General features: G+C 44.8%; 1 protein-coding gene across 1 annotated transcript; it reads right to left on the reverse strand.

Moving 5' to 3' along the window:
* Positions 1-23792, reverse strand: LOC144738230 (uncharacterized). The gene is made up of 3 exons (XM_078621224.1): positions 21727-23792; positions 18634-19867; positions 1-6884 (listed from the first exon to the last, which is right to left on the reverse strand). Exons 1-3 carry the CDS (start codon positions 21798-21800, stop codon positions 4869-4871), a joined length of 3324 nt encoding a protein of 1107 aa, XP_078477350.1. The 5' UTR covers positions 21801-23792; the 3' UTR covers positions 1-4868.
* Positions 23793-25764: the final 1972 nt, after the last annotated feature.

The raw sequence follows: 25764 nt of genomic DNA on the forward strand, positions 1-25764 counted from the left end.
TTCACTTGTTTTAAAGTTTAATGATAACAGACCACTTTGCATTATTTATAACTCCTGTTTAAAATGTTCATGAGGCAAATATATTTAACTCATGGAAATTTAAGGTATTGTATACAGTTTGTTCAATGTTATCTGACTGAATGAAAGGCAGAATTGTGTATTTAGAGTTGTTCATGTCTGCCTGAGCGGCTTATATTTGGTTACATTGTCATTTTAAAAATAAAGGTAATTGTGACAATGATAATTGTTTTATAACAGTGTTTTCAAGTAACTTTTGTGGTAAAAATGTCAGAAGGAACTATTGGCCCCCGGGCATCTTCACTTTATCAAATTTGGCCCTCTTTGCAAAAAGTTTGGACACCCCTGCCTTAGAGCATACGGCCACCATTTTGTACGCGCGCGGGAAACCGCGGAAATATTCGCGTGTTGGGCCACCATTTTGTACGCGCGCGGGAAACCGCGGAGATGTTCGCGCATTGGGCCGCCATTTTGGGAGCGCGCAAGAAGCCGTGGGGATGCAGGTCTCGCATGGGGCCGCCATTTTGTACATACACGGGTGGCCTCGGAGATGTGGGGGTTGTACGTGTGAACTATTTCTGGGCAAGAGCAGGCATTTTTATTTTTCTGTGCCACGTCGATTTCACATTTTCATAAAAAAAGGCTTCAGTCTGCATTATAGACTGGCAGCACACTCACCCAGCTTAATAACTATTTGTACAGTCTACATTATAGACTGCCAGTACACTCACTCAGCTTAATAACCAGGCTACAGTCTACATTATAGACTGCCAGTACACAAATAATCGAATTTTGGCGCGCTTGGGTTTCATTTTAATGAGTTTTCTTTTCATTTGTATATGTTATGCTTTCAAGTTCAGAAGTTTTTTTAAAATCTATTTTTCCCCCGGGCAACGCCGGGTATTTCCCGTTGGTAGCAGTTTATATCAACTCTAACAGGACCCTGCGGGGTGGGCTGATAGGAACGAATAACCAAAGAATTTAAACATAATGTATTATTACACTTGTTTAGCCAGGAAAGTCCCACTGAGTCTAAAGGTTTTTGTAGGGTCCTGCCAAGTGTTTGCAGTAGGGGGCGATGTTGCTAGACCTAATTGGACGACACGAAGGGAGAGTTTGAGGCCTAGTTTAGGCTTTAGGCCTAGCTGTAGGCTTTAGGCCGCTGTGAGTTAATTTTTAATTTAAATGTTTTAATTAAAAGCTATCTCAGGGAAATATAAGGGAATGTTACACTTGTTTAGCCAGGAAAGCGTCACTGAGTCTAAAGGTTTTTGTAGGGTCCTGCCAAGTGTTTGCAGTAGGGGGCGATGTTGCTACACGGATGGATGGACGATTTAATCTATTGTAGGCTGGTTCACTTCGTTCCTACCAGTATAACCAACTTATATTAAACGGGAATAGGCCGATTCTAAAGGAATCTACAACCTTCGATTCCTTTGCGCGATTCAAAGAATCGATTCTTGGCGCGCTCAGGTCTAAAAAATATTCTTAAAGCGTTTTATTTTCATTGGTATGTTATGTTTTTAAGTTTTCAGAAGTTTTTAAATATATTTTTCTCCCGGGCAACGCTGGGTATATCGACTCTATAGCACAAAGTCCTCGCCTGACAAGAGTGGGGTGTCGAGGCCTAGTACCGTGCAGAGCCTCCGGCCTCGCCTAGATTGCCCAGCCGGGCGAGACTGGGGGCGGGGCCGCTACCCCTGCCCCCCCCCGTGCTAGAATAATACTGTCTAATCTCTATAATTTTATTATCTACCGACCCTATAATGGTAATTGCACACATTGGGGTGGGGGGGGGAGAGGACGTGAAACTTTGATGTATTTACCTCAGCGTCGCGTGTAAATGTGTGCGCATATTTTTAACGCGAGTGAGAAATGGCGTCCACCCTGCAGCGACGGCGCGCTGCCCGTTGCAAGGGGCAACCCTCGGTCAGCATCTCGCGCATGCGCAACGGCGTGCTAAATAAATAAATAAAATCGCACTACATCGATCATTAAACCGCTTTAAAGTTTAGGGACGAAAAACGGAAATGCCTATTCCAACCGCGGGGCTCGGGGCATGCCTCCCGGCAAAAAAATGTCTCGACAAACCCCACGGTCCGAGAGCCAAATCCCCCGCGAGCGTACGAGGACGGATGGACGGACAAAAAATGAGACTTTTAGGTTAGATTAATGATCCGACTATGCTCCCGATTTCAAAGACAATATTCTTAGGTTTTTTCGGTAAAGTCATGTAGGTAAAAAATGTTAATTAATAAAAAATAAAACAAAATAAATTTACATACATAATTAACATTTTTTACCTACGTGACTTTACCAAAAAAAACCTAAGAATATGAATCCTTGCAGTCACGAAAGCTTCAAATCTAGAATTCAAAGACAATGAGTTGCCTCAGAGTCAGATGCGTCCTGATTCACAAAAATACCCTTTGACCCGTATAACAAAAATAACAGCTCTTACGTGAGTTTATGTACAGGTTACCACCAAAACAGATATTTGTCCTGACATCACATATTCCATGTTTGACATTAATACACAAAATGTTGCATGTACGTACAGAAACAGACAAGTATTCTTTCAATTATGATTCAAAATAATCAAAAGGCACATTGGCAACATTTTATTACTATAATGAAATGTACTGCATCACGTTACAACGTATTTACAAGTTGATCTCTGACGAGATTAGGCCTATATATGCAGCACTCTTATAGAGGGAAGCTAAGTAGTAGTACATTTCGATTTAAAGCTTTCGTGACTGCAGGGATTCATCTTCTTGGTTCTTTCGGTAAAGTCACGTAGAAGGGAAGTAATAAAATAATAAAAATAAAACATAATAAAATGAAATAATTCTCACGACGTTTCGGCTACAACGGTTGTAGCCAACATCTTCATGGAGAAATTTGAGACGGACGCCATCCAGACTGCCACTCTACGCCCGACCTTATGGAAGAGGTATGTAGACGACACTTTTGTCATCTGGCCACATGGCCGGCCTGCTCTAGACCAATTTCTCGACCACATCAATTCCATACACCCAGCCATCAGATTCACCATGGAAGTCGAAAATGATGGCTAGCTACCCTTTTTGGATGTCCTAATCAAAAGGAGACCTGATGGTTCAATGAGCCACTCTGTCTACAGGAAAGCCACCCATACGGATGCTTATCTAAAACCGGATTCCCACCACCATCCATCCCAGAAGAATTCCCTCATCAAGACTCTATATCATAGAGCCCAATGCATCTCCGACCATGAACACATTTCCAGTGAACTCAAACACGTACGCCAAGCTCTTAAGGCTAATGGTTACTCCGACTACACAATCCGCAAAGCCATCACTCCAACCATCAAGAAGGATCCTGTTGAGGAGCCTTTCAAGACCATCACCTTACCCTACATTGCTGGGGTCACAAAAAAGATCTCCAAAATCCTGATTAAACACAAGATCCAGGTCCGATTCAACACAGTACATAAAATCCGTGATCTGGTACCGTCTGTAAAAGATGTGGTTCCAGACATACAGTACCCTGGTGTCTACAAACTAAGTTGCCTCTGTGGTAGCAGTTACATTGGGGAAACCAAACGACATGTCTCGGACCGCATCCGTGAACATAAAGCAGACCTGAAACACGGTAGGACAAACACCTCAGCCGTGGCAGATCACTGTTACAACTCAGTGGGCTCACATGACATTGACTTCTCCAAGACAGAGGTTCTCTGCAAGCCATCTGGCTATCATGAGAGATTCGTTCATGAGGCGATCCACATATACAAACACAGAGACAACTTTAACCGAGAAGATGGATTCTGGCTTAGCAATCACTGGAAGGACGTAATAAACCATTTCGATACACATTAGGGTGGGTAGAATAATACATAGTGTTATGTTGAAATGTATAAGGTATAGGGTGGTTTATAGCAATACAGTATATAATTTAATGTTGGGTTTATCTATGGCAGTATATAGTACGGTATATGCTCGTGTGATGTAAGAGAATAAAGTTTAGATGGAAGCATATTATATAATTTTTACGACGTAGAATTGTAATGTATTACTTGCTGTTAGTAACTCAGCTTATTGTAGAGTATAGTAAGTATACTGATGGTGCTATGCAGTTTATACTTTAGTTTTTTTTGTAGTTTATACTTTAGTTTTCTACGTGGTTGTTTAGTAACTGCAGCTACATATCATTAACATTCCTTTCCTTTGTTAATGCTACTCCCTGCACCCCCCCTTGGTGCTGCTGATCCTGCATAATGCATGGGAATAATGACTTTGAAACCCCCCCTCCCACCTCCTACGCATTTCCCATGAATATGCTAAATTCCTCTTCATATGCACATTCCTTTTGTTAAGGCGCTCTTCCACCTCCAACCCAGTTTATATATAAGCTCCTAGCTTGGTAGTGTCTCATTCTTCACCTGAAGACGGCTGCTTGCGTTGTAGCCGAAACGTCGTGAGAATTATTTCATTTTATTATGTTTTATTTTTTATTATTTTAGTAGTACATTATCTATTTCTTGCAGAGGTTCAAGGTTCAAATCAGACTGGCATATCAATCACCGCCCCAGACTTACAAACTCATATCCACATGCAGGCCAGTGAACAATCACCTTGTGACAAACAGGGGCAGATGCCCATTATGGGCACCCATCGAGTGTCTAAGATGAGATATGATACAAAACACTTAAGTCGCTCCTGGTTAGAGATCGACCCAACCCACAGGTCCACAAATACTGGCCACTCTTACACTGCAGTTTGAACCTAGAAATTGAGTGTTCAACTTCACATTATTTTCATTAGAAAGGCCTGTGACAAAGGTACATCCATTGGGGCTTAATTGTCTCAAGCTTGCACATCTACCTGGTCTCCATTTGACTTTGTATTGTCTAAGAAGTCCACCCACACCTCCACATCCACAAACTCCTGGGAGTTGCCTCGCTCTGTCTCACAGTCAGAATTTAGTTCCTGCTTCACACTGCCTCCACCTATGTGAAGGTCCGATTTTGGAGTTGAATCTTCAAATTTAACCTTCACTTCTACACTCTTCACTGTTACGTCTTCACATTTCACCTTCACCTCTTCATATTGCACCTTGATACCTTTCCAAGTGTCCAAGCTGGGATTTTCTTCTGGTTCTTGTTTCATGAACAATGGGGTCATTGCATCACTTTGACTTTCACAAGCTGATTTCAGATTACACTTCTTGTGGATTTTCTGATGCTTGTGTGTTCTCTGGTGTTTTTTAAGATTTGATGACTGTGCAAACGCTTTCCCACAAACACTGCATTTGAAGGGTTTCTCTCCTGTGTGTATTCTCTGGTGTGTTTTAAGAGCAGATGAATCTAAAAACACCCTCCCACACAGAGTGCACTTGAAGGGTTTCTCTCTTGTGTGTGTTCTCTGGTGGGTGTGAAGAATTGATGACTGTGCAAACGCCTTCCCGCACCGAATGCACTTGAAGGGTTTCTCTGTGTGTGTTCTCTGGTGTTGTTTAAGAGTAGATGAACCTGAAAATGCCTTCCCACACACACTGCACTTGAAGGGTTTCTCTCCTGTGTGTGTTCTGTGGTGATGTTTAAGAGTAGATGAACCTGGAAATGCCTTACCACACAAACTGCACTTGAAGGGTTTCTCTCCCGTGTGTGTTCTCTGGTGTCTTTGAAGATGTGGTGACTGTGCAAATGCCTTCCCACACACACTGCACTTGAAAGGTTTCTCTCCTGTGTGTGTTCTCTGGTGGGTCTGAAGATGTGATGACTGTGCAAACGCCTTCCCACACAGAGTGCACTTAAAAGGTTTATCTCCTGTGTGTGTTCTCTGGTGATTTTTAAGAGTAGATGAATCTGAAAATGCCTTCCCACACACACTGCAAATGAAGGGTTTATATCCTGTGTGTGTTCTCTGGTGGGTCTGAAGATTTAATGACTTTGCAAACGCCTTCCCACACACAGTGCACTTGAAAGGTTTCTCTCCTGTGTGTGTTCTCTGGTGGCTCTGAAGATGTGATGACCGTGCAAAAGCCTTCTCACACATAGTGCACCTGAAGGGTTTCTGTCCTGTGTGTGTTCTTTCATGGTCGTGAAGATGTGATGACCGTGCAAATGTCTTCTCACACACAGTGCACTTGAAGGGTTTATCTTCTGTGTGTGTTCTCTGGTGGCGCTTAAGATTTGATAACGTTGCAAATGCCTTCTCACACACACTGCACTTGAAGGGTTTCTCTCCTGTGTGCATTCTCCGGTGTATTTTAATATTTGATGACTGTGCAAATGCATTCTCACACACAGTGCACTTGAAGGGGATCTCTCCTGTGTGCATTCTCTGGTGTGTTTTCAGATGTGATAACGTTGAAAATGCCTTCTCACACACAGTGCACTTCAAGGGGTTCTCTCCGGTGTGCGTTGTCTGGTGTATTTTAAGAAGTGATGACTCTGTAAATGCCTTCTCACACACAGTGCACTTGAAGGGTTTCTCTCCTGTGTGTGTTCTTTGGTGTGTTTGAAGATATGACTTTGCAAATGCTTTATCGCACAAAAGGCACCTGAAGGGTCTCTCTCCCCTGTGTGTTTTCTGGTGTCGTTTCAGAGGAGATGAACCTGAAAATACCTTTACACACAAACTGCACTTGAAAGGTTTCTCTTCCGTGTGTGTTCTCTGGTGGATCTGAAGAGTTGATGACTGTGCATATGCCTTGTTACACACAGTGCACTTGAATGGTTTATCTGTGTGAGTTCTCTGGTGCTGTGTCAAACTTCCAGTACGATCCGTGCTGTTTGCATGCTGGTCGCATAGTTTCCTTCTTGTACCGAGCTGCGCCGAGTCCCTTTGCTCCATCAGACCAATTCTGCTGAGGAAGAGTCAGAGGAAGCGTCAGCTGCAGACAGAAAAACATATCCACACCATCTACGTCAGTATCAAGGCACAGAGGAATGCACATATATACACAGTCACACATGACTTACACATCTATACTTATTCATATATTCATGATATAGTGAAAATAATTCCCCAATTCATCACGTGGGCTGTTAGGGCACACAATGAGAGGGCCAATGGTCATAAATATGCCTGGATGCTCTAGTATCTTCAAAATGAATGTTTACCCAAAACTCCAAGCACACAATTTAAGCTGTCTATCTATGAAAGGAATATTTAAGAAAAATTCAGCTATAATAGCAAAGTGTGTTGAAAATAATACTATTTGTATTATGCAGAAATACATAAATTAATGTTCAATCCGGAGAGAGTGGCGCGGTCGCCACGCGGTGGGAGACGTCGACATCGTTAGCCATCGGTGTCAGACGCAGAGAGCTAGCGGCTGTGGGAGGCTAGCTGTATATAGGGCAGCAGTGAAGCTATAGAGCGGAGCAGCGGTGTGGCTGCAAGGCGGAGCAGCAGGGAGACTGCCTAACGGAGCAGCAGGGAGACTGCATATCGGAGCAGCAGGGAGACTGCATATCGGAGCAGCCGAGGGGCCGTGGAGAGGTCGTCGAGAGGGACACGAGCCTGAGCGAGGACGCCGTGGTATCGAGATTCTACGAACCCAATAAAGGACAACGGTGATCGACATCTGAGAGAGAGTCCTTTATTACATGTATACGAAACTTGTGACGGATTTGAATCACGAACCGTGGAGTTTTGTTTAAAAAAAGTACCCGGGTACCATGCGATAAGCCCCGTGGTGAGCCAGCGCTAATCGTATTTTGCGTCCGTCAACTTTAAAGTAGTTAAATTAACAATTTAGTATAAGAATAGGTTTTCCCATTTTTTTCTGGCAACAAAACGGGTGTTAAGATGTTAAAACACCAAACTGAAACCTTTGCAATTAACCACATATACTTGTGGTCAAAATGCAAAAAAACATGCTCTGATAGTATGCATTGTCATAGTAATAGGGTTGTTCCCCTTTTTTCTGGCAACAAAACTGAAACCTTTTTACAAGGAGTCATGCGTGCATTAACCACAATACTTGCAGTCCAAATGCAAACAAAAAAACACTGATAATATATTAATTGTCCTTGAAACTGATTGGTCCACACCAGAGACAGCTTTCTTTAGAGCCTCGTCTCAATTGGTGCTAGACCAGATGATGCCAAAAGGCGTACAGCTCAAAGACAATGCACTATCAAAGTAATGAGGGCTCGGGGTAAGCATCTACATCATTAGACCTCCTTTGCCAGTGTAGTGGTGATACGCGCTGGGGTAGCGATCGGGTGCCAGCGCGTCGTGATTGGATGGGTGTGTGGTGACGCGCGCTGACGGTGAGGGATCAGGGGTCAGCGCGGGATCGTGGGTTGTGTGGTGCTGATTGGCTGGGTGCCGGTGACGCGCTGGTGAGGGAGTGATCGGGTGGCAGCGCGGCGTGATTGGTTGGTGAGTGGAAACACGCGCTGGGGGAAAGCGGATCGTAAAGATAGCGCGTCGTGATTGGTTCACTAAGGAGCGATGCTCACATCGAGGTCCGCATCCGCTCCGTCTCCCGGGAGGAGGGACTATATAAGGTGATGCACACAGGCGTAAGGGGAGAGTGTAACCAGCGAAGACTGAAGACGGAGAGGAAGAGATAGGGCCCTGCGGTACCCAGTCCCGCTGTCCTGTGGGGACCGGGACTCTGTGTAACCCAGAGGCGGAGTGTAAGGTGAGCATGCAGTGTCAGCATGCATAGTGTGTAGCCAGAGGCATAGGGTCTACACGAGACGAGTGATGTGTGTGTAGCCAGAGGCATAGGGTCTACACGAGACGAGTGATGTGTGTGTAGCCAGAGGCATAGGGTCTACACGAGACGAGTGATGTGTGTGTAGCCAGAGGCCTAGAGTCTACACGAGACGAGTGAAGAGTGTAGCCAGAGGCAGAGGGTCTACACGAGCTAAGTGAAGAGTGTAGCCAGAAGCAGAGGGTCTACACGAGCTAAGTGAAGAGTGTAGCCAGAGGCAGAGGGTCTACACGAGCTAAGTGAAGAGTGTAGCCCGAGGCAGAGAGTCTACACGAGCTAAGTGAAGAGTGTAGCCAGAGGCAGAGAGCCTACACGAGTTAAGTAAAGTGTGCCGTCGGAAGAATAGAGACCACACGTTGTATTGTGACAAGTCAAGATTTAATAAAAAGTGTGTTACCCGTCAAGGAGTTTCCTGCCGTCATTTCCAATACTTCACCAGTACCAAAATATAATAATAATAATAGGGTTGTTCCCCTTTTTTTCTGGCAACAAAACTGAAACCTTTTTACAAGGATTCATGTCTGCATTAACCACAATATTTCGAGTCAAAATGCTAAAAAAAATCACGGATACTATATGCAATGTCCTTGAAACTGATTGGTCTACACCAGAGACAGCTTACTTTCGAGCCTAGTCTCAAACAGTGCTAGACCAGAGGACGCCAAAAGGCGAAGGAGGTTCCATGGTATAAAATTTAGTACTATTAATGATTATATTACTACGCTGAGCGCGCGCCAAAGCACCCATCTGCGCATGCGCGAGGCCAGGGGCCCTGCATGGGACTAGGCCTTATCACAGCACTGTTAAGTACTATATTATTGGTTCTTTCGGTACAGTCACGTAGATAGAAAAATCTTAATAAAAAAATGAGTTAATAAAAATCGAAATAGTAAAAATAATAAAAAACAATAATGTAGATAGGCCTGGTTCTTAATCGGAGTTAAGTGTACTGGCAGTCTATAATGTAGACTATGTTTAGGGCCAGCCGAGCTCTAATCTCAGAGAGAATAAGATTGCTCCGATTTTAACTTGATAATTTAGACAAGACTCTCTTACAATCACACTTAGCATTAACAGATAAAATGTCCACATCTGATTGGGACCATGTAGATAACATTACAGTTTCTTCAGCTACTTCAATGTCAACTAAACGTAAAGTTAACTTGATTGCTAAATTCAACCTCCTGTCAAAAAAGAAGACCAAGCCACATATTCAAAAGTCAGATGTTAACAAGATTTGTATCCACCAGAGTAACAGCCCAATTTCCGACAGCCTAAAATCGGTAGAACCACTTACAACAAAATTTCAGGACCTTCTTAATGATGGTAGCTATACCAAAATCAATAGAGATCCCACCAACCGCCTCGCCAAGAAAACCAACGATATCATCACTAATTTGACTTCTCTAATCAAACCGACCAAGCAGCTCTCTCTAAAACCTTCGGCTGCTAGACCACCCAGAATTTATGGCCTTACAAAAATCCACAAAGTAGGTACCCTGCTCCGTCCTATCGTTTTCACCATTAATTCACGCACCTACAAACTGGCCCGATTTCTGTCCAAGACCCTGCTTCCTTTCACGGGCACGACCACCTCAGCTGTATTTAACTCAGCTCACTTGGTTTCACTAATCAAGGACATATCACTGTCTCCCGATGATTTGCTTGTCAGTTTCGATGTAGACTCCCTGTTCACCAAGGTACATGTACCTGACACCATTGCAATCATTGAAGACTTGGTCCAACAGTGACTGAACCCAGATGTACCAACTTTGGTAAGGCACTGCCTTACCAACACTTACTTCACCTGGAATGGTACATTCTACAAACAAAATGAGGGTACCCCAATGGGTTCTACCTTACTACTACAGCCAGTACACACTGCTTTAGAGTTAGTATAGCTACTACTACAGCCAGTACACACTGCTATAGTTAGTATAGCTACTGCTACAGCCAGTACACGCTGCTAAAAAGTATAGTAGCTATACTAACTCTATAGCAGTGTGTACTGGCCATAATAGTAGCCATATTAACGCTCAACCACGTCAATTCCATACACCCATCTATCAAATTCACCATGCAAGTGGAAAATGGCAAGCTACCATTCCTGGATGTTGTGATCGAGAAGAGACCTGATGGCTTGTTGGGACACTGTCTACAGGAAAGCCATCCACATGGATGCCAATCTAAAGCCTGACTCCCACCACCATCCAGCCCAGGATAATTCCCTAATCAAAACACTACACCATAGAGTCCGTTGCATCTCCGACCAGCGCCACTTAGCCAGTGAGCTGGAGCACGTACACCAAGCCCTCAGGATGAATGGATATTCTGACCGTACAATCCGCAAAGCTGTCTCCCCAGCCATGGGGAGACAACCATCTTAGGATCCAATCAAAACCATCACTTTGCCAAACATAGCAGGGGTTACCAAAAATATTTCCAAAAATCTTAAACAAACACAAGATCGAGGTTTGTTTCAACACAGTACACAATCCGTGATTAGATCCCATCTGTGAAGGATGTGATGCCTGACATGCAATACCCTGGTGTCTACAAACTGAGATGTGGCTGCGGCAGCAGTTACATTGGGGAAACGAAACGACATGTCTCGGACCGTGTTCGCGAACACAAGGCAGATCTGAAACACGGTAGGATCAATACCTCTGCCATTGTTGATCATTGTTTTAACGCTGTGGGCTCACACGAAATTGATTTTTCCAAGACGAAGGTACTCTGCAAACCCACCGGCTATCATCAAAGATGTGTTCATGTTCATGAAGCCATCCAGATATATAAACACAGACACAACTTCAACTGAGAAGATGGGTACACACTGAGCAATCATTGGAAGGACGTTATTAACCAAGTAAAGTCTTAACTGACTGATGTTTCCATCCTACCTGCCTATGTGAGCCGTTATTTCCGACTCTCTGTGTGTCTCTCTCTGCGTCTCTTTCTCACCATGTGTACCTCTTGCTCTTAGGGATTGTTTGTTCCTATTGCCGGGCTCTCTGACAATGACATGCTAATCTTCTCATTGGCACACCCCCGGTGGCTGGGCTGTCTCACATTGACATACTAATCTCTCACATTTACATTTGTGTACAAATTCCTTCTCTAGCTCCACCCACTTATCCTTGGGTTGGGCCCACCAAAATCCTATATAAACTCTTGTTGCAGCAGCTCTTTCTCCTACGACAGCAGTCGTCCTGCTGTTTGTTTCACACCTGATGACAGTTGCTTGAGTTGCGATCGAAACGTCGTGATCTATTATTTTTTCTACCTACGTGAATTTACCGAAAGAACCAAAGAGTATGGATTCCTGCAGTCACGAAAGCTTAAAATCAAGATTAGACTATAGCAATGGTTATTAAGTTGGTTGAGTGTACTGGCAGTCTATAATGTAGACTATAGCTTGGTTCTTAACCTCGGTGAGTGTACTGTCAGTCTATAATGTAGACTGTAGCAATGGTTATTAAGCTGGGTGAGTGTACTGGCAGTCTATAATGTAGACGAGCATCATTCTTAACCTCGGTCAGCATACTGGCAGTCGATAATGTAGACTACAGCCTGGTTCCTAACCTCGGTGAGTGTACTGGCACTCTATAATGTAGTCTGTAGCCTGCTCATTAAGTTTGGTGAGTGTACTGGCAGTCTATAATGTGCACTGTAGCCTGGTTCTTAACCTCGATTAGTGCACTGGCAGACTATAATGTAGACTAGCAATGGTTATTAAGCTGGGTGAGTGTACTGGCAGTCTATAATGTAGACGAGCATCATTCTTAACCTCGGTCAGCATACTGGCAGTCGATAATGTAGACTACAGCCTGGTTCCTAACCTCGGTGAGTGTACTGGCACTCTATAATGTAGTCTGTAGCCTGCTCATTAAGTTTGGTGAGTGTACTGGCAGTCTATAATGTGCACTGTAGCCTGGTTCTTAACCTCGATTAGTGCACTGGCAGACTATAATGTAGACTAGCAATGGTTATTAAGCTGGGTGAGTGTACTGACAGTCTATAATGTAGACTAGCATCATTCTTAACCTTGGTGAGTGTACTGGCACTCTATAATGTAGGCTGTAGCATTTAATTTGGTGAGTGTACTGGCAGTCTATAATGTAGACTGTAGCAATGGTTATTCAGCTGAGCGAGTGTACTGGCAGTCTATAGACTTATTCTTAGTTATTAATAACCATTTCTATAGTCTACATCATAGACTGCCAGTACACTCACAAAACTTAATAACCAGGCTACAGTTTACATTAATGGTTATTTTTATTATTATTTTTAGTTACGTTATTATTCACTTTATTAGTATTATTAGTTTTCTATCTACATGACTCAACGAAAGAACCAAAGATTACTATTATAGAGTTAGTATAAACACTACTACAGCCAGTACACACTGCTATAAAGTTAGTATAAACACTACTACAGCCAGTACACACTGCTATCGAGTTAGTATAGTCACTACTACAGCCAGTACACACTATCGAGTTTGTATAGCTACAACTACAGCTAGTACACACTGCTATAGATATAGTATAGCTACTACTACAGCCAGTACACACTGCTATAGATATAGTATAGCTACTACTACAGCTAGTACACACTGCTATATAGTATAGCTACGACTACAGCCAGTACACACTGTTAGAGTTAGTATAGCTACTACTACAGTACACACTGCTATAGTTAGTATAGCTACGACTACAGCCAGTACACACTGCTATAGATATAGTATAGCGACTACTACAGCCAATACACACTGCTATAGAGTTTGTATATCTACGACTACAGCCAGTACACTGCTATAGAGTTTGTATAGCTACTACTACAGACAGTACACACTGCTATAGAGTTAGTATAGCTACACAAAGTGTTGTATAGCTACACTTTGTTGTGGGCAGGTCGCTTCTGAAAACAAGAGTGGTATAGCAGCTGAAGTGGGCTTGGCCTGGAAAGAGAAAAAAAACTGTAAAAATAAATTAAAAAAACAAAGTTTCAAAGTAGTCAGCCAGATGAAGACAAATTAAACTTAAGCAGAGAATTAAAGCAAATGCCATCAGGCGAGGGCAGGAGGCAAGGCCCCGCATGGCTAGGCCCCGCTTTGAAATGTTCCAACCTGGACATCGATTCCATCCTCGCTGCTACTCAATTGATATCCCTACGAGAAGAGCGAGGCTCTACCTGGGTAAACAACAACAACCACCACAACAACAACCACCACCACAACAACCACGACAACCACCAAGATGTGAACTTCTCACCTCGGATCTCAGTGAGCGCGCACGATGATCGGCAGCTTCCTGGTGTCTCGTGACGTCACGCGGCAACACGAGGTGACATGACGTCACTAGCGGGTACAGCTCCCCCTCACGCCGATGAGGTAATGCAGTAGTGACGTCAGAGAGCGGGGTTAGAGTTTAAGTTTATTAAGATTCCTATTCCATTGATCCATCTATTGAACATTGACTCTTTGGGTGCGTGAGCTCAACAACGTGAACATTGTGTGTACAAACTTTGTATACAGTGTGTGTGTGTACAAACTGTGTATACAGTGCGTGTGGGGCCGTCCATAAATTACGTCACGCAAATGGGGAGGGGACGGTCAGACATTTGTGACGATGTGTGACGATGGGGGGGGGGTGATAAATGTGACGTCACATCAAAATGCGCAACTTAAATATAGACATGTTCGACATATTTTAACACGCAGGCTTCCGCGACCAATATTATTCAAAATATAGGTTTTTGGGTCAGATCGCGTTATTTAAGCCAATTTGTACATGGCGAACTTTGAAACAAGAGCACTTGCCTCGAGTACATTAAAACCATCCTTTTGGTTTAGATATGTTGATGACACTTTGGTTGTCTGGCCACATGGTAAAGATGCACTTAGTGATTTTCTAAATCATCTCTGTGTACACTGTTGGCACAGTAGGGGGCACAGATGGTGCATCGGCCAGTCATCTCAGTTGAACCATGGCACCTGAGTCTGCCCTGTGACCTCCTGCCGGCGGGAGTTCGACACTTCACGTGGCCGTAACGTGCACATAGCCTGGTACAAGCGCCATGCTGACGTCACCACCACGTATTGGCGAATGGCAGTCGTTGTTTTGTTAGTGTTTGCGTATAGAGTGTATATGCAGACTGTGTGTATGCTGTATGTACATTGTGTACACAATACGTCTACACTGCGTATGTGTACAGTGTGTGGGTGGTCAGAATCAGTCGGGCAGCATTATCTTTTCATCAGCTCTACAATGCTGTGTGGAAGCTACCTGGCCTGTCGCTCCACATGAAGCACCGGGTCTTCTCGGCAACAGTCATGCCCTCCGTTCTCTAGGCATGTGAAACGTGGACCCCTCTAAATGGAACATCTGCGCTGGTTAGAAACACCTCCTGGCATGCCTACACTCAGATTGAGGGAAGCCAAGTGGTAGCGCATTCTCTATTTATTGCAGAGGTTCAAGGTTAAAATCCGACAGGAACCCCTGGCTACTCCAGTAACTTCAACCAAAATATCCACCGTCTTCTTAAAGAGTGGATGTAAAACATACTATGGTGTCATTAAAAACACATAGGTCTTTGCATGTTGGTGTCATTGAGATTACACATCAATTATTGCCCCTGACTGGCAGACTCATGCCCACATGCAGGCTGGTGCTGGGCCACCTTATGCCACACGTAGGCAGCTGCCACTTAGGGGTGCTCTTCGAGTGTTTGTGATGATATATGATACAAAACTCCGAATTTCTGAGGCAATTAAGCAAGTTTAACGCGTAGGCTTTCGCGACCAATATCATCCATAAGATTTTCTTTGGGTTAGATCGCGTAAATATAAATGCGCTCTTTCAACCCTGACGGTGTAACACCGATGGCGCTGACCGAGACAGCCAACAACTATCCGGCCGCACAATATCTAGCGAAGATGACAGCAACGACGATACGAGCCCACTCCCAGAACCGGCAGCGCTGAGCTCCCGCTCTCAGCTGCTTTTATTGTATCCAGCGTGGCCTGGCTCCGTCCTGGTCGCGCCTTTCTTCTCGAACCCTCTAGCAGGTTCCAGGGGCTTCCAGATAGGGTCTTCCATGACCCTTGCCCCAGTTCCTCCGCCCTGCCGACACATTCGTGTATATGCTCACCAGCGTGTGTACTGTTTGTCCACCGCTGTTGCCGTTGCAACTGCAACCGGTGGACAGGCAGAACAACCCAAACCCCAAGGAACACTACCAACACGAAAAAACAATTTACCCCAAAAAAAAACCTTGGTTGCAACACTTCCCGCGACCATACAGCACAACCGCAGCGTCTCCCGCGAACCATAACCACGTAGCGCAACCCCGGCGCCCCCCGCGGACCGCCAACAAAAAGAACAACCCGCGGCACCCCCCCACAAACCGCCAACAAGCAGCGCAACTGCGGCATGGGCAAGAACCCCATCAGGGACCGCATAACGGTGACACCCCCCCCCCCCCCCACGAGAACCGATAACACAAGCCAAACAATATACACAACCCCCCGAATCCCACCTTACAAGGGAGAGTTTGCCTTTACCAGAAGATAGCTCACGTGAGCCGGCCCTCGACACTGGTCACCCCCGCCTTGGCAGCGGTTTGCATTCCTTGGGATTCCGAGGAATGGGAACAAAAAAACAATGGCCTAAGGGCACGGCCCATCCCTGAAATCCGCAGTAGCATCTAATCAGATCCAGTCCCTGACACTTTGCACACGGCAGTCACGGAAAGCATCAGAGACTCGGATCCGGTGCAGCTTGGGAAAATGTTGCCAGCAGGTCGGAGTACTACGGTGGCGTTGCCGGCACCCTACTGACACCTCGGCATTCTATGGCGATGTGGCTCAGCTGACCACACCTGAAACACTTGGCCGTGGGACCCCAGGGCGTAGGGGCTTCCCCGGTTGCCAACCCACCCGCGGGGGCCTTCTCCCGTGCGTCCCCAGGCCGCACACCACAGCCACCATGTCCTCCTCCCGCCACGGCCAAGCCTCCACTTTGGGCAATGCTGGCGGGCCTCGTGGCCCTGAATTTCCCGGGCCACCTTATAAACACAACCCTGACCATGTAACAACAATGGTGCTGACCGAGACAGCCAACAACTATCCGGCCGTGCAATATCTTGCCAAGCCGGTATTGACGAAGGCAGCGAAGATGACAGCCACGACGAGATGAGCCCACTCCCAAAACTGACAGCCCTGAGCTCCCACTCTCAGCTGCTTTTATGCTACCCAGTGTGGCCTGGCTCTGCCCTGGCCGCGCCTCCCTTCTCGAAACCACTAACAGGTTCCAGGAGCTTCCAGATGGGGTCTTCCATGACCCTTGCCCCAGTTTTTCTGCCCTGCCGACTAACCCGTGTATATGCTCACTGGCGTGTGTATTATTTGTCCACCGCAGTTGCCATTGCTGGACAACAATCGGCGTTATTACACTACACTAGTACAGCACACCGGTGTGTTGGAGAACAAATCGCGTAGTGGCGGGTTTCACCAAACATTGAAATTAACGCGTTCTTATTATGGGCAATTAAGCTCCACATGAATGCAAATATTATCATAATATAGTGAACGCTTGGGAGCTTATTGGCTCTTACTCCTGGTTAGAGATCTACCCAACCCATATGTCCACAAATACTGGCTGCTCTTACTCTGCAGGTTGAACCTAGGAATTGAGTGTGCAACTTCACGTTATTTTAATTAAAGGCATGTGACAAAGGTGAATCTATTGGAGCTTCATTGTCTCAAGCTTACACATCTACCGGGTCTCCATTAGACTTTGGATTGTTTAAGAAGTCCAGCCACACCTCCACTCCCACAAACTACTGGGAGTTGCTTCTCTCTGCCTCACAGTCAGAATTCTCCTCCTGCTACACGTTGCCTCCATCGGTGTGAAGGTCCGATTTTGTAGTTGAATCTTCATTTTCACATTTTACCGTCACTTCGTCGCTCTTCACTGGCCCGCATCTTCACATTTCACCTACGCCTCTTCAAATTTCACCTTGATACATTTTAAAGTGTCCAAGCTGGGATTTTCTTGTAGTTCTTATCATTAAGGATGGGCGCCTGGCAGCACTTTTGACTTTCACAAGCCTCTGCTCCTTGGGGATCTTCTGATGCCTGTGTAATGGGTTCATATTAGGCGCACACACTTCTTGGGAGACAACACTCATTTCTTAATGAACATAACAGTGACTCAACAATTACTCTTACTTTACACATAGGGTGTGACCACCGACCTACCCTAGCTAACACACACTTCTCTCTTAGCTACTCTCGCGTGACCCAGCCAGGTGGCTGCTGGCGGTCCGCTCACTGTAGGCCTTCTCTTCTTGGCATCTTCACGAGGCGTCTTCATTCTCAGCACGGGCAGCCTCGAACCCCCTGAGGAGGCTGCTTATATGGGCCTCGGCGTGCCCGGCCTCACCCCGGCCACGCCACCCTTCGAGCACCCTCTCGAAGCCCCCCTGCTGTCCACATGCCCCCCGAGGTCCCCCTTGGCCCCCAGCCCCCCACTCGGATTCGGTCACGTGTCCAGCACCGGCCCTGACGTCATTCCCGCCTCCAGCCAGGATGACGTCATGTGTGTGTGTAGACCCACGTGATAGTAACGCAGTGACGTCACACGTGTGCGTCTGTACACAGCAGCGACACCACAATCATTACACCTGTGTTCTCTGGTGATTTTTAAGAGCAGGTGAACCTGAAAATTCCTTCCCACACACACTGCACATGAAGGGTTTCTCAGTGTGTTCTCTGGTGGATCTGAAGAACTGATGACCGTGCAAATGTCTTTTCACAGACAGTACTTTCTTTGGTGTTCTTTTAGTCTGTGACAAAGGTGCATTTATTGGAGCTTCATTGTCCCAAGCTTACACATCTACCGGGTCTGCATTTGACTTTGTATTGTCTAAGAAGTCCACCCACACCTCCACAAACTCCTGAGAGTTGCCTCGCTCTGCCTCACAGTCAGAATTCTCCTCCTGCTTCACGTTGTCTACATCGATGTGAAGGTCCCATTTTGGAGTTGAGTCTTCATCTTCACATTTTACCTTCACATCTTCGCTCTTCACCATCACTTCTTCACATTTCACCTCTTCAAAATCCACCTTGATACATTTCACAGTGTCCAAGCTGGAATTCACTTCTGGTTCTTCATTCAGGAGGGATGGACTCATTGCAGCACTTTCACAAGTCGATTTCAGACTCCGCTCCTTGGAGGTCATCTGATGCCAGTGTGTTAGCTGGTGTCTCTGAAGCTGTGGTGACTGTGGAAACGTCTTCCCACACGGAGTGCACTTGAGGAGTTGATCTCCCGTGTGTGTTCTCTGGTGTATTTTAAGATAAAATGAACTTGAAAATGCCTTCCCACACACACTGCACTTGTTTGGTTTCTCTCCTGTGTGCGTTCTCTCGTGTATTTTAAGATTTGATGACTGTGAAAATGCCTTCTCACACACACTGCACTTGAAGGGTTTCTCTCCTGTGTGTGCTCTCTGGTGGATCTGAAGACCTGATGCCCATGCAAATACCTTCTCACACATGGTGCACTTGAAAGGTTTCTCTCCCGTGTGTGTTCTCTGGTGTAGTTTAAGTTGTGCTGACAGTGCAAAGGGCTTCCCGCACAGAGCGCAACTGAAGGGTTTCTCTCCCGTGTGTGTTCTCTGGTGTATTTTAAGACGTGATGAATCTAAAAATGCCTTCTCACACACAGTGCACTTGAAGGGTTTCTCTCCTGTGTGTGCTCTCTGGTGGATCTGAAGACCTGATGCCCATGCAAATACCTTCTCACACACGGTGCACTTGAAAGGTTTCTCTCCCGTGTGTGTTCTCTGGTGTAGTTTAAGTTGTGCTGACAGTGCAAAGGACTTCCCGCACAGAGAGCAACTGAAGGGTTTCTCTCCCGTGTGTGTTCTCTGGTGTATTTTAAGATGTGATGAATCTAAAAATGCCTTCTCACACACAGTGCACTTGAAGGGTTTCTCTCCTGTTGGAGTTCTCTGGTGCCGTGTCAAATTTCCAGGAAAATCCGTGCTGTTTGCATACTGGTCCCATTGTTGTATTTTTGTACCGAGCTGCGCTGAGTGACTTTGCTCCATCAGACCAATTCTGCAGAAGAAACGTCAGAGGAAGCGTCAGGTGCAGACACAAAAAAATATCCACACCATCTACATTTCTATTTAAATTTCGATTTAAAGCTATTCGTGACTGCAGAGATTCATCTTCTTGGTTCTTTCCAACCCAGCTTATATATATGCTCCAAGCACGTGTGCTGTTTCATTCAGACGCTGTTGCCTCAACAGACCTGGTTTTCACCTGAGGACGGCTGCTTGCGTTTTGGCCAAAACGTCGTGAGAATTGTTTTATTTTTATTATTTTATTACTTCCCTTCTACGTGACTTTACCGAAAGAACCAAGAAGAACCATCTACATTAGTATCGAGACACAAGAGGAATGAATATATACACAGTCACACATGACTTACACGTCTACATTTATTAATTTATTCAAGATATTCTCCAATTCATCACACGGGCAATGAAGGCACACAATGAGAGGGCAAATGGCCTATAAATATGCCTGTAAAAGCCCTAGTATCTTAAGAATAAATGTTAACCCAAAACACAAAGAACACAATTTCGGCTGCAAAAGGAATATTTATAAAAACAAAATTCAGCTAACATAGCAAAGGCTTCATCTTCTTGGTTCTTTCGGTAAAGTCACGTAGAAGGGAAATAATAAAAATACTTATTATTTCCCTTCGACGTGACTTTATCTTATTGGTTCTTTCGGTAAAGTCATGTAGAAGGGAAATAATAAAAGAATAAAATATGTATTATTTCCCTTCTACGTGACTTCATCCAAGAAGATGAATCCCTGCAGTCACGAAAGCTTTAAATTGAAATTTAGCAAAGGCTGTCGCAATTTAAGAGGTGTGAAGAGGCATAGATTTGAAAACAAATAACAACCCAAAGCCCCAAGCCTCTGTATGGTACAATAGGCCTTAATTAAGTCAAGAATGCAGAGATCTTGCTTCTGTTGAAAATCCGTACACCTCTGCTGTATCAATAGACAAAAAATACAGCAAAATTTGCATATAGCGGAGGTTACGTTCTTGGAAATTGCCGCGCGAAAGCTAAAAGCGCAACATTCTAAACTGAAGACTGATCTAAGTGATGGCGTTTGGTAAACGTCAACTAAAAATTCACAACATCACAACTGAAATAAGTACTGGACTGTATTCCAAATAAACTAAAAATAGAAATAAACAGGGAGACATCGTATACAAAAAATATTCCTAGACGAAAAATTGTATAAATCTATTCGACCAGATGACGCCTTTTGGAGTCATCTGATCGAACACCATATGAGACTAGGCTCTAAAGAAAGCTGTCTCTGGTGTAGACCAATCAGTTTCAAGGACAATGCATAAATTATCAGAGTATTGTTTTTTTATTGCATTTGACTGCAAGTATTGTGGTAAATGTAAGCATGATTCCTTGCAAAAGGTGTCAGTTTTGTTGCCAGAAAAAAGGGGAAAACCTCTTCTTATATTTTGACGCTGGCAAAGAAGGTCCCATGATGTAGCTGCTCAACCCGAGCTCTCATTGTTATGACAGTGGCGTTGTCTTTGTGCTGTACGCCTTTTGGCGTCCTCTGATCTAACACTGTTTGAGACTAGACTCGAAAGAAAACTGTCTCTGGTGTGTACCAATCATTTTCACAGACAATGCATATACTAATAAGATAATTGTTTTTTTACCCTTTTATCTGGCAACAAAACTGACACCTTTTTTTTACAAGGAGTCATGTTTGCATTGACCACAATACCTGCAGTCGGAATGCAAACAAAAACATAACTCTGATAATGTATGCAGGAGTCAGTTTTGTTGCCAGATAAAAGGGTAAAAACCAATTATCATATTATGCTACTGGCAAATGAGGTTCCAATGGTGTAAATGCTTTACCCCGAGCTCTCATACTCTGATGGTGCTTTGTCCTTGAGTTGTGCGCCTTTTGGCGTCATCTGGTCCAACACCATGTGACACTAGGCTCTAAGGAAAGCTGTCTCGGGTGTGGACCAATCATTTTCACAGACAATGCATTTACAATCAGAGCATGTTTTTTGTTTGCATTTTAATCACAATAACACTGGTCAACAAAAACTAATTTTGGCCTGGACTTTTGCAGCTGTTCTAGACTAATTTCAGGGTGCCGATTCCAAATCTGATCTCATATTTGCTCCTTCACATCTCATTTTATGCTATCGGCATACCCCATTTTCATTGATTTTACCCGAAATTAACTGTCACTTATGATTGCAAGTTGTTGCGAGTCAGTGACTGCTTTAGTGTTAAAATATGGTGCTGTATTTTTAGGATAGTGTGTTTATACTATCATCATTTTATGTAGATATCCACATTTATTTAATCTTTTTCTTCTGCAGTTTTTTATTGAAAATGCAATATTTGATATCTCAAAAACCCGATGTGATAGACAAAAACTGATGCCAGATTTGGAATCAGCACCCCAAAATTACCTTAACACCGTTGGAATAGTGGAGAGTTTGGAGAGATTTCCATACCTGGCGAGTGTGCTCATGACCGGCTCCGGTTTAACAGCAGAGGTCTCACTCCGAATCAGTCGAGCGCCATTATCTTTTCATCGGTTGCGTAACGCTGTGTGGAAGCTACCTGGTCTCTCGCTCCACACGAAGCTTCAGGTCTTTTCGGCCACGGTTATTCCCTCCCTTCTCTACGCTTGCGAAACGTGGACCCCCCTAATGGAGCATCTTCGCCGGTTGGAAACATTTAGGCTGGCCTGCTAACGAGCCATCCTGGGTTTAACCATATATGTGTGTGTGTGCGTCTAAGTCGATGTGTTTCTATGTGTGTGGGTCGATGTCTGTGTGTAAGTCCATTTGTCTGTCTGGCTTTTTCGCCCGGGCAACGCCGGGTACTTAACGCTAGTAAATGATAAAGTGTGTTGACCAGTGTTATCTGTGGTTAATGCACACGTGATTCCTTGCTAAAGGTTTCAGTTTGATGTTTTAACATCTTAACACCTGTTTTGTTGCCAGAAAAAACAGCAGCAGACGTCTCTGAACGTCTCGCTGCTGCTGCTGCCACCACTACGGGCAAAGAAGATAACTAAATTCATCATGGGACCTCCTTTGCCAGTACCAAAATATGATAATAGGTGTTCCCCTTTTCTATGGCAACAAAACAGGTGTGTTAAGATGTTAAAACACCAAACTGAAACCTTTTACAATGAATCATGTGTGCATTAACCGCACTGCTTGTGGTCAAAATGCAAACAAAACACATACTCTGATAATATATGCATTGTCCTTGAAACTGATTTGTCCACAACAGAGACAGCTTTCTTTTGAGCCTCGTCTAAAACGGTGTTAGACCAGAGGACGCATTTTGACCACAAGTATTGTGGTTAATGCACACATGATTCCTTGCTAAAGATTTGAAGCTTTCGTGACTGCAAGGATTCATATTCTTAGGTTTTTCGGTAAAGTCACGTAGGTAAAACATTAACATTTATTTTAATAAAAATCACGACGTCGCAAGCAGCCGTCCCTTGCGTTGTGGCCGAAACGTCGTGAGAATTGTTTTATTATGTTTTATTTTTATTATTTTATTACTTCCCTTCTACGTGACTTTACCGAAAGAACCAAGAAGATGAATCCCTGCAGTCACGAAAGCTTTAAATCGAAACCTTAAGATCTGCAGTCACGAAAGCTTTAAATCGAACCTTAAGACCTGTTTTGTTGCCAAAAAAAGGTGGAGAAACCTCTTCTTATATGTTGCTACTGGCAAAGGAGGTCCCATAAAGTAGTGAGCCAGATGAAGACAAATTAAACTTTAGCAGAGAATTAAATTTCGATTTAAAGCTATCGTGACTGCAGGGATTCATCTTCTTGGTTCTTTCGGTAAAGTCACCACGTAGAAGGGAAGTAATAAAATAATAAAAATTAAACATAATAAAATAATTCTCACGACGTTTCGGCCACAACGCAAGCAGCGGAAACGTCGTGAGAATTCTTTTATGATGTTTTATTTTTATTATTTTATTATTTCCCTTCTACGTGACTTTACCGAAAGAACAGAGAATTAAAGCAAATGCCATCAGGCGAGGGCAAGAGGCAAGGCCCCGCATGGCTAGGCCCCGCGTTGTAATGTTCCAACCTGGACATCGATTCCATCCTCGCTGCTACTCAATTGATATCCCTACGAGAGAGACGGAGCGAGGCTCTACCTGGGTAAACAACATCAACAACAACCACCACAACAACAACAACCACAACAACAACAACCACCACAATGTCAACTTCTCACCTCGGATCTCAGTGAGCGCGCGCGCACGGTGCAGCAACTTCCGGATATATCGTGACGTCACGCGGCAGCAGGAGGTGACATGACGTCACGCGGCAGTTTGAGGTGACATGACGTCACTAGCGGGGTTCATTACACAATCCCCTCCCCCAACGAGCAGCGGTGTAATTGAATAAATTATGTTAATGAGCCGGGCCCACGTGGGGTGATTGACACACCGACACAGAGAGAGACACACACAGACACAGAGAGAGACACACAGAGAGAGAGACACACAGAGAGACACACACACAGACACAGAGAGACACACACACACACACAGACACAGAGAGAGACACACACACCGACACAGAGAGAGACACACACACCGACACAGAGAGAGACACACACACCGACACAGAGAGACACACACACAGACACAGAGAGAGACACACAGAGAGAGAGACACACAGAGAGACACACACACAGACACAGAGAGAGACACACACAGACACAGAGAGAGACACACACAGAGAGACACACAGAGAGACACACACACAGACACAGAGAGAGACACACACACAGACACAGAGAGAGACACACACACAGACACAGAGAGAGACACACACACAGACACAGAGAGAGACACACACCGACACAGAGAGAGACACACACACAGACACAGAGAGAGACACACACACAGACACAGAGAGAGACACACAGAGAGAGAGACACACAGAGAGACACAGACACAGAGAGAGACACACACACAGACACAGAGAGAGACACACACAGAGAGACACACAGAGAGAGACACACAGAGAGAGAGACACACAGAGAGACACACACACAGACACAGAGAGAGAAACACACACAGACACAGAGAGAGACACACACACAGACACAGAGAGAGACACACAGAGAGAGAGACACACAGAGAGAGACACACACAGACACAGAGAGAGAGACACACGCACAGACACAGAGAGAGACACACACCGACACAGAGAGAGACACACACACCGACACAGAGAGAGACACACACACACCGACACAGAGAGACACACACACAGACACAGAGAGAGACACAGAGAGAGAGAGACACACAGAGAATCACACACACAGACACAGAGAGAGACACACAGACACAGAGAGAGACACACACAGAGAGACACAGAGAGAGACACACAGAGAGAGAGACACACAGAGAGACACACACACAGACACAGAGAGAGACACACACACAGACACAGAAAGAGACACACCGAGAGAGAGACACAGAGAGAGACACACACACAGACACAGAGAGAGGCACACAGAGAGAGAGACACACAGAAAGACACACACACAGACACAGAGAGAGACACACACACAGACACAGAGAGAGACACACACAGAGAGACACACAGAGAGAGACACACAGAGAGAGAGACACACAGAGAGACACACACACAGACACAGAGAGAGACACACACACAGACACAGAGAGAGACACACAGAGAGAGAGACACAGAGAGACACACACAGACACAGAGAGAGAGACACACACAGACACAGAGAGAGACACACACACAGACACAGAGAGAGACACACACACAGACACAGAGAGAGACACACACAGAGAGACACACAGAGAGAGACACACAGAGAGAGAGACACACAGAGAGACACACACACAGA

Source organism: Lampetra planeri, chromosome 78 (genome assembly GCF_965212315.1).
Source record: "Lampetra planeri chromosome 78, kcLamPlan1.2.h2, whole genome shotgun sequence".
NCBI classification, from domain to species: Eukaryota; Metazoa; Chordata; class Hyperoartia; order Petromyzontiformes; family Petromyzontidae; genus Lampetra; species Lampetra planeri.